This window comes from Clupea harengus, chromosome 16 (genome assembly GCF_900700415.2).
Source record: "Clupea harengus chromosome 16, Ch_v2.0.2, whole genome shotgun sequence".
In the NCBI taxonomy this organism is placed as follows: domain Eukaryota; kingdom Metazoa; phylum Chordata; class Actinopteri; order Clupeiformes; family Clupeidae; genus Clupea; species Clupea harengus.
In genome coordinates this window covers 16,171,542-16,181,492 of record NC_045167.1, presented here as the reverse complement: position 1 = coordinate 16,181,492, position 9,951 = coordinate 16,171,542, and the positions used below count along the sequence as shown (strand labels likewise).

Genomic DNA, 9,951 nt, shown 5'->3' with positions numbered 1-9,951 from the left:
ACTGAAATCGGAATAAACATGATAGGCCTATTAAAGTAAGTGATCAGTGAGAAACCTGTCTCTCTCTCTCTCTCCAGCCGTAACAGCTGCCCGCAAAATAGTTTCATAGTGAGATGAATCAGGCAACACAAATTACACTATTATTGCAAATATCAGGAAACACTGTTGCAAACTGTTGTTGTGGCAAGGTCGATGAGTCGCACTTCAAACATGGGTTTTATTAATCCCATTTCATGTTAATTAGGGTTCAGGGAGAACCAGGAAGAACGTAGACAAAATTAGATGCTGATGGAAAATGCAAAATCTGGTGGATTATATTTAGAACTTTTTTGGGTCGTAAACCAGGTGTTAGTAGTCTCCATTTAAAACTATGGGCTACAAGACATCTGTATTGTTTAACCATGTATGGTTTTCATCCTGTTGTGGCAGGATGCTGGTCTATTGTAAAACATTTTTTTTTTACTGATTTAAGGCTACTAGCCTATTCCATCTAGCCTCTATCGCCCTCTGCTGTAATCATAGAAAGATGACCCCATCGGCATTACGAGGGTTTTAACAAACCTGTGGTTTAAAATATTAGCCTACGACGTGTCAGCCATATTCCTATCGCTTCCGTGACCAAAATAGACCATTCACATTTATTCTCCGTAGACCACAAAAATCAAAACAATACATGGTCACAGCAAGTTTAATTCACACATTGAAAACCAAAACTGAAAAGATATATTCTCTCACTATACAGAAAGTACATGTGTATTGCGCACATATTACAATATCTGTTCAGAGAAAAAAATATAAGTAAAAATGTAAACATCTTGAATACATAAAAATACCTTTAACACATAAAAAGTACTCATAAAAGCTTGTTAGACTATCAGACGCTTCATGTGATGTTGATAACAATACATTCAATGAATACAAGGGAATTTTAAAGGATTTATCTGAGTTGTCCTCCATTTATTATAACGTGTGTTGGCAAAAAGCAGCTTTAACTACCTTATACCCTTAAAACCCCTCAAGTTGTTTTGAGAAAATTACCCAAAATTTGGCCTCCAGAATCCCTGAGGGAGGAAAATTGCCATCAGTCTTCATTTTCCTGATCTTGATAGCAGGATAGGTAGAGGCTGAAAGCATGCACAGGGAAAGTTGATGCCAATGCATGTTTTGGCTGTTTTGAGTGGGACTCCAGGAGATGCTGTTGTACTTAGAGGGTCCATGAGGGGGGGGGGGGGATCTGACAAATATCTGTGCCACCCACTAGCCACACAGTTCTACAGCAACCAAAAGCATGTTAACGACACCATCAGTCACAAACCACGACCATTTTTTTATCGACATAGAACAAAACTGAGGGCAAATTACCTTCTCCACCAAATTCGCAAAACATTCCACATTTTTTTGTTTGTTTTAAATATTCTCACATTTTCCACCAATAACCACACGTTTTCACTCGTCGATAAAAACCATATGTGCAGACCACTAACCTATTCATATACTCATAAATATGCATGTTTTATTTCTAAAAATTCCAAGGTTGTCCACCATTTCCTATGAACAAAAACAAAACGGTACTACTATACTGAAGGGGAGTCTTTATTGCTTTGTGTGTGTATATATATATATATATACCTATATACTTCATGTGACAAGAAAAGACACTGTACGACCAACGAGGAAATTATCTTAAAAAGAAAAGTTACCAGACAGACCCTTGACACTCTGTAACATGATCCCTGAATACTGTGTGTGCTGTAACCAACGGTCTTCTCTCTGTGGCTGTGATTGGGCTGATCTACTGAGGCAAGATGGGGTTTGCAATTTTATGCTTGGTCCATCGGGGGCGCTGGTGAGCTGTGGTACGGCTGAAGGTCGGTGGGGATCCCGCAGTGGCTCAGCAGTAGGGGAGAGGGATGCTTGAGGGAGGCTAAGGAAAAGAAAGCGTCCTGAGGCGGGGAGGTGGAGGTGTAGGTGTAGGCAGAGGAGGAGGAGATGAAGAGGATGTCGGAGGGGTTAAGGGCGGCGGTCAGGCTGCTCTGGGGTAGCGCAGAGAGGGGCGACGTGGGCTGGCAGGGACCTGGGGGCAGGGGGGCCGGCGGGGTGGAGAGGGCAGTGGACAGCAGTAGGGTCTCCGAGCCAACCAGGCTGTGAAAGGGAGGCGCGTCAGTGAGGCTCAGAGGCAGGCCGCTCCAAGGGACAGAGCTGGGGTCCTGGAGCCTGTGCAAGTCAATGTGACAGGCGGCACCACTGCTGCTGCTGCTGCTGCTGCTGCTGCTCCCGTCAGCGGCAAGGTGTGGGGGATGCCTGCGGATAAAGGTGCCATCGGAGAGGACTGTGGAGTTGGGCACTGAGGACGGGGGCGTGAGGGGGGGCTGAGGCGAGAGTGGCGACGGGGGAAAGCCATCGTCCGTAGGGTGGAGAAGGGTGGGGTCCAGCTCCAGGCTGGAGAAGGTGTCTGCGGAGAGGCGCGAGCTCAGGAGGTCCACCACACCACCCGGCAGGGACCGGGACTCCACGCCCTCCGGGTGGCCCAGATCGCCCATGCCACTCAGGCACGCAAGGGATTCTGGGTAGGAGCCCATGGCCTGTAGCACGCGCACCAGCTCATCTGCCTCTTCTGAAGTGGGTAGAAGCTCGCTGGTCTTACCTGCAGCTGTGCATAAACACAGCCAGTCACAAAATTATTTGTTATTGTTTAGTGACACTGCACCAAGGATGGACAAGCAACAGAATACAGACCAATAGGAAATGAATACATAAAAAGAACTAACCCGAAGTAAAGACAAGAGAGATTAAGATTAACATAAGGTCATAGGAAAGAGAAGAGTAATTAACTGCACCTTCAAACAAGTCAAAGTCTTGCATATCATCTGGTAGCCTTGGAAGAACATCGGAGAAGTCTTCCTGGTTGAGCTCCAATTCATGTGAAATGTCATGGATATCATTGTGAATGTCATCAGGGAATTCATCAGTGCTTAGGTCTGGGGTCAAAGGGCTTCTAATATAAAAAAAATGACAGATGATTACAAACCATACATGCTGAAGTATATACATGCAATATCATCTTCCAATGTCATCAAGGTTCTATGCATGCAAGGTAGAAACAAAGATAAAGAAGGTAATAGGCTCAAAATGGAAAGGACCGTCCCTGAGACCAAACTCAAACTCACCTGATGCTAGAGGACTGTGAGGGGACACTAAGTGCAGAGGGCATCCCCAGGTTGCCCTGGGGCAGTGCAGGGGGGATGGGCTTCTGGGGCCGCCGTGGCCCTCTCTTGCCCTTCTTCTTGTGCTTCTTGGTGAGGGCGGCTGCCTTGGGCTTCCGCAGGGGCTTCCTCTGCTGTTGCTGCTGCTGCTGCTGATGGTACATGCGGCGACTCACATCCCCACGCAGGAAATTATCCTGAGCAGAAGCAGAGGCAGGACAGATGGGCATGAGTTAAGAAATGCATCACCTTTATGGTGGATGAACAACCAGGATGAGGGTAGAAGTAATGGGCAATATAGTGAGGTAGGGGGGCAATGAAAAGACATCATAGACCCAAACTTCGACGAAATAAATGAGCACAGCATCTCTACAGTGACTAACCCAGTTTAAGTGTTTACCTTCTGAATTTGTTTATGTAGAATATGAATCATCGTGTTTATCATCATTTCCTTTAATGTCAAATAAAGCATAGAGGGAACGAGATGGGAGTGTGGGCATGGGTGAAATCTGAATTTTGAAGGACAACCTCCATTCAGAAAGCAGTTTTATTGAGGGCAAGGTTTCAAGTCCATCTGAGAAACTGGGACATAATGTGCTCAAACACACTGAAACGCTAAGTGCTAGTATGCATCATGCTTTAGACCCCCTCATTAGGGGCTTATGGAGATCAGATGAAGAATTCAGCTCACCATTTTCTTGGCATGTTCATCGCAGAGTGGTGTCTGGTGCGTGATGTCAAAGACAGGAACGGAACATTGCGCTCCGTCTGCGAAGCGCGCGGTACAGCTATTGAAGAGCTGCTGGGAGCCATTTGACAGAATGTCTGTAGGGGTTGAAGGTCAAGGAGAATGCAAGGGGCACACAAACACACAGCACTGCAATGTCTATATGCTACTTTATATACTATTATTATATGCATGGCTCGGCGCCTGTGAACCCTATCACACATCAAGACTGAGACATTAATGTCAGGCTGGTCATTATTTTAGTTTGGGGATCAAGCTCTACATCCTACTGATATTTCTTAATTAGGCTGATGCCTTTTTACCCACATGGGCACCCGGGACCTGTATCACCATCATGCACTCGGCTCTGCTGTTTCTGGACCAGGTGAAAGGATACGCTGGAAACAGTGTTGTGTAAAGGGCAGAGCCCCGTTCCGACACAGCTCGCCCTTGGTGCCGCCAGAACAGAGTCCTGCTTTAGAGTTCTGTTTCCATGACAGCCTGGTACTGGAGAGACAATAGTTAACAGCAATCAGAGGTGCAACATACACAACATGCACCTTGCACGAGGCACACAAGTTGATTAGTATGTATTGATCGGAACTGAGTAGTATGTAAGAGGTGTGTAATTGAACTTTAGAAGGAGGCCACTGGCATTTATGACTTATCTGAATGATGCGGACGTAGATGTGCGTCTCTTTGAAATTACATCACTGAGTGAATGAGTGTGTCTGTGTGTGTCTGTATCCATGTGTGTGTGTGTGTGTGTGTGTGTGTGAGTGAGTGACATTTACCTTGAGGCCTTTGTGTTCGCCGTCTGCAAGAACCCGGCCGTCTCGGTGGGGTCCCGGTTGGCTGCCTGGACCAGCGCCTCCCGCAGGACCCGCTGGGACTTCCTGTGGCGCCGCAGGGCGCTGTCCTCCCGGCGCAGGTGCGTGTACTTCTGCTGCAGGTAAGAGGCCAGACCCGCCACACGCTGACTGCGAGAGCTACAACCCTGAGCACTGAGGGGGGGGGGGGGGGGGACGGACAATTAAAAACACAGTCAGTATAAACTAATCGGAATATAACACTAGCCCTGTGCTTAGGGAGCTGAGAAGGGTTATTGAGCACATACAGCTCGATACCTCATTTCACGGACATTTGACAAGGACATTCTTGCAAACATTCAATAGGTCACACAAGACACGCACCAAAATGCAATGTTGTGTAGAAATGTGAGGAGCAAAGCCAACTATTTTTTAATTAGTATTAATTTATTCAGCAAGTATTTATTTTTCAGAGAGAGTGCATTAGTAATGTTTACATCCATGTTTATTATGACACAAAAAAAACCCTCTGTTGTTCAGGCTTGAGGGGTTAGTAAGAGGCCAGAGCAGTTTTAGAGCTGGCTGACATACCTCTCTTCTGAGTGTCTCGCCTGAAGCCTCCAGTACTGATAGGATGCAACTCTGGCCACCTCCTCATCGTCATCCTCAGCAGCGCTGTCCTCAGACCAGTCTAGACCTGTTGCGAAACATTTAGTCCTATTAGATTCAGCCTCCTTAATACTGACAACACAGGCTGTTACATCCAAGAAAATCAGCCTGTCCCCTAGTAGCAATGGGGAGTTTAGAGCCTCTGAGCCCAAACCTAGTGGAGGAGAGGAAGGTGCATGAATGGCAGACCACAAATATAATTATAGTTATAATCACAAAATCCACAATCAAAGGTATTCTCATGTCTCCTTGTCCATATGAATTATTACATCTGCATATGAGGTGCTGTTTGTTTGTCTGTTTGTCAGCAGGAATACGGAAAAACCACCAGCCCGATTTTCATGAAATTTGGTGATAGGGTGTACCATGGGCCAAGGAAGGACCTGTTCAATTTTAGATCAGATCCGGATTGAGAGGCCATACACTCATTATTTTCTACTTTTGTAAACATTGGAAGATACGGCATTTGGCCTTGACGGAGGTCTTTGCTCTCCGAGTCCCCTTTATAGTTTTGAAGAGTTGGGCTTTGTAGAGATTTATTCTGGGTTTAGCCAAAGACTCACCAAAATGTGTGTGTAAGTCACTGGGTTTGCCCGAGTGCTCCTCCATGACTCTCTGCAGCCGCGTTAGCCTCCCAGGTGTCATCGACAGGCGCCCAGGTGAGATGGCACTGGTGTTGGTGGGCAGGGTAGCTGGCATGAAAGGGGCTGACTTCCTGTTCGGAGCAGGCCTGGGGCCCAGTTCCTGTGTTTGATTGGAGGAAGCTGAACTCATGTGGGTCTGAGGTGGAACAGACTTGCATAAACCCTGCTGAAGTCCAACTGAGTAAGACGTGCTAGACACGGAAGCGGGAGGGACTAACGGCTTTTGCTGCGTGCTCATTTGCTGAGAGAGATGAACAGCCAAACGGCTGGGTGTGGGTGGCAGGGGAGATGGCCTGACTGGCTCTGCCTCTCTGACTGGCTTCTGTTTGGGGTTGGGGTTCTGCCTACCCTGAGAAGGTTTCTTCTGTAGCAGGGTCTCCGTCTGAGCCACGCCCACACCCCCACACAGGCCAAAGGGGTCCAGCGACAGCAAGGAGGGGAGGGATGGGGGTGGAGAAGGGGGTAGGTGGTCCAGTCCATTGGGTGTCTTCAGTGCCAGAGAGGGAACCGTGATGTTGAGGGCCAGCGATTCCAAGGAGTCGTGCCTCTTCTTGCGCTCCTTCTTGGGAAGGACGCCCATGACTTGCAGGTGGCTGTTGCAGTACCTGACAATCAGACAATCGGGCATTAAGTATTCCTTTTGTAACATAAGTTGCATGACCATGGCACTGGCAATGCACATCACAAGAAAAGACAAATGTTTGAAATTGTTCAGTCTGGATTACATACCAAAAAAAAATGTTCTCTATCTAAATAATTCCCGGAATAAATAATTTGATGCCAGTTGATGTCAGTTACAATTGTGGCAACAGCAGGTCACATGCCTGCAGCAGGAAATAAGCTTCCTGTTCGTTCCTAATTCTACAGAAGGCTCTATAAACGGCCAACAAACCTGAGACCTTAGTAAGTCTTCACCAGGTCTCAGTGTAAAAAAAAACAATATATCCAAAGCATGTTTTAGCTATCTGAATGGAAACCTGTTAGCAAACTTTCCTAACACATAACTTTACAATGGTAAGATTTGTGCAGTTGAGGTACAGTGAATGCAATCGTGCAACATATATCAGATAATGAGTAGACTGCCAACTACAACTAACTTAACTAACTATCATATATAGTAGTTTACTAGCTAACTGGTAACATCATAGGATTACAAGGCACTGAGTGCATTAAACATTCAGATCCTGAACTTTCTCACACACACAGACACACAAACAAACCTGCGATCTTCTGCTTTTGGAATGGGGTTGGTGCAGCGCTGGCTATTGTACTTGGCCACATACTCGCACTGCCTGAAGGGAGCACTCCTGTCCTCCAGCACGTGGCGTATGCAGAAGGCATAGCCATTGAGGCGTCGCTGCTTGCACAGCTTGGGACTGTAGGAGCAGAGGGGCTTGTGGTCCAGCTCCGAGTAGTGGATGTGTTTGCCTTCGTACATCCCGCGCTTTGAGTGTTGGAGCACATTAGCTGCACACATGTAAGGGGACAAGGTAAGATGAGGATCAGTTACTTCTGAGGGAACAGTAAGCACACATGTTGGCCTAAGCCTAATATTGCTTGGGTACTTGGGCCACACTGTTGCACCCGAACATCAACAGTGCAGCCAACTTAAAAACATTTTTTTTTTTAAAAGCCAGATCCGTTACTGTGTGAGCAGTTAGATGGGCGAGGTTCTCATCAGCAGATGTCCTAAGATAATGGCTGACTCTGGAATAGACTCATACCGGATCAGGGCCAGATTCTTTCCAATCACCTACTATCATGTGGTCCAGACCCTCATCACGTTGAACACGACTATATATACACAACACAACATTTTCCAAAAACTAAAACGGGGTTGAAGAATTGACTGACCAATGTCAAGTAATGTGAAACAACGTAGGCATGTATTTTTGATAGTGAAGACCCAAGCTTTTTTCTGACAAGAGTTTGAAAGTGTCGCTTTTAGAAGATTCATGAACAGTTTTCAGGGAACTTTTCACACATGCACCTGAGCCAGTTTATTGATTTCTAACACCTCTATTAACTAGATCCTTTATAGACCTGGGATCTCCGATCTGCTCCTGTCAAATTTGGACAGAATATTATAATCGGACCTGATCGATGATCATTTTTTGGGGGGAAGGCGGGTAATGTGCCCCTGTATGCGTGTATGTAGCCTGTCACATATCAATTGCAATGTACGGGGAATTAAATTCTTCTTGAAGAAAAAGTTTTCCGTTGACGTTTATGAAATTATACTTATATGAAAGACCCAGAGCTGATCCAAGAACTGGAGAACTCTTCAATGTTTTCCTTGCAATTATGAGAACATTTGGTTACAATTGACACTCAGTTCATCATGTAAATCAAAATAATATTATCCAAAAAAAGTACGGATAATAAAAAGAAAACTGTCCACATTGGTAACCTGATGTGTTTATAACGAAAAAGGGTTACCGTTGAGTTACATACTTCGACAACTAACCTAATTGAAACGGTCAAAACGTAATAGGTGAGTCACAGTTCTGAAAAAAAAGATGTATCACTTCAAGTGCTGTAGTGTTACCAGAGACGTTACGCTTGTAGTTCACAAATATTACTAGACAGGCAAGGTACTTGTCATGCTTAGCAACTTCCAAAAACGTAAGAGGATGGTGGACAGCCTGTCCGCCCACTTTAATGTTATGTAGAAAGATAACGATATAGTTCATTTGAATACTCAAACATTAGAAGCGATATTTTAATACCTTAAAAATTACATTTGAAAAACTAAAAGGAGCGATAAAATCTTGAGGGATCAGGAAGCGGAAATAAGTAATAGCTAACTCGCTAGCTAATGCACAACTAGCCTTAGCTAGCCTGGTTAGCTTAATTAACGTAACAAGCAACGTTTAGTTATTTACGGGTTTCAAAGAACTGTTAAGTCGGATTTAAAAATGCATAATACAAATGTCTGGTTATGCAACCGTTAAAAAATATATTTTTTTAAATATATCGACGACTCTTTAAATATTTGACGAAAGTAATCCATTTGGAAAACTAGTAAACACTATTTTGCAAAAAAAAATCGTTTAGGAAACACCTAAATCAGTCGACTGTTTGTAATTGTATTTGTACAATGCGTATTTTTGTATGCAAATCTAAGCAACATTTCAACAGAAATGGAAATAAATGTTACCGTTGGCCTGTTACACCATGTAATCCCCAGACCTCGCGTAGAGCTTCAGACGCCTTTTTCTGCGCACTAGGTAGGATGTCCTCAGCTCGAGCCCGGTGCTTTGCGTTAGCCTCGTCTCCCTTTGATTCTTCAGTGTCTAATACGCTATTCACCACCAGCGCTACCTAGAAACAGCTATTATACCCTATGGGGCGCTTCTATCGCCAGTTTTAGGTTTTTACCGAGCAATTACCTGCTTATCTCCATGCCTGAAAATTTGCTCGGCCACCAAATGCATTTTAGTGTCGATTATTTGAGTAACAACTGTCCGTATACAACGACAAGGGGGTGTTGGTTTTGTCATCGGATGTGAGGCTTCTCACAGCACAAGCCTACTACAGGCACTGCGGGGACATGACAACAGGCAACAGTACAACAACAACCTTTGCAACCATATTGGAAATTAACTTTGTAGAGATATTGTACCGGAATGACGGCTCCTAATTTTAAAGTAGTCATGTATGTGATACAGAGACAAAACAAAGCAATTTATGATTGCAATACAGACGGGGAAATCCAACTGATTGGGTTTAATTTAACCTATCGTGCTTGACATTGAGTACAGGGGTATCTCTCCCGAGTCGACAGTTCATCGTCTTACGCCTAACTCAGATGACATCACATCATCCAACGATCATCACTAAAAGGTTTTACAAAACTTAAAATGAAAGGTGTTTTGCTGTATTTAAAAAAATTGAGA

The 9,951-nt window shown here is 44.8% G+C and overlaps 1 protein-coding gene across 3 annotated transcripts; it reads right to left on the bottom strand.

The window, feature by feature from the left end:
* Positions 1-672: 672 nt before the first annotated feature.
* Positions 673-9,746, bottom strand: ino80db (INO80 complex subunit Db). Of its 3 annotated transcripts, XM_031582771.2 has the most exons (10): positions 9,213-9,744; positions 7,273-7,519; positions 5,972-6,657; positions 5,331-5,436; positions 4,725-4,934; positions 4,328-4,437; positions 3,895-4,028; positions 3,168-3,400; positions 2,838-2,995; positions 673-2,650 (listed from the first exon to the last, which is right to left on the bottom strand). In XM_031582771.2, exons 2-10 carry the CDS (start codon positions 7,488-7,490, stop codon positions 1,821-1,823), a joined length of 2,685 nt encoding a protein of 894 aa, XP_031438631.1. In that variant the 5' UTR covers positions 7,491-7,519; positions 9,213-9,744; the 3' UTR covers positions 673-1,820. The 3 variants fall into 3 exon arrangements, with proteins under 3 accessions (XP_031438631.1, XP_031438630.1, XP_031438629.1); XM_031582770.2 differs by having other exon boundaries at positions 673-2,644; positions 7,273-9,746; XM_031582769.2 differs by having other exon boundaries at positions 7,273-9,745.
* Between the last annotated feature and the right edge of the window lie 205 nt (positions 9,747-9,951).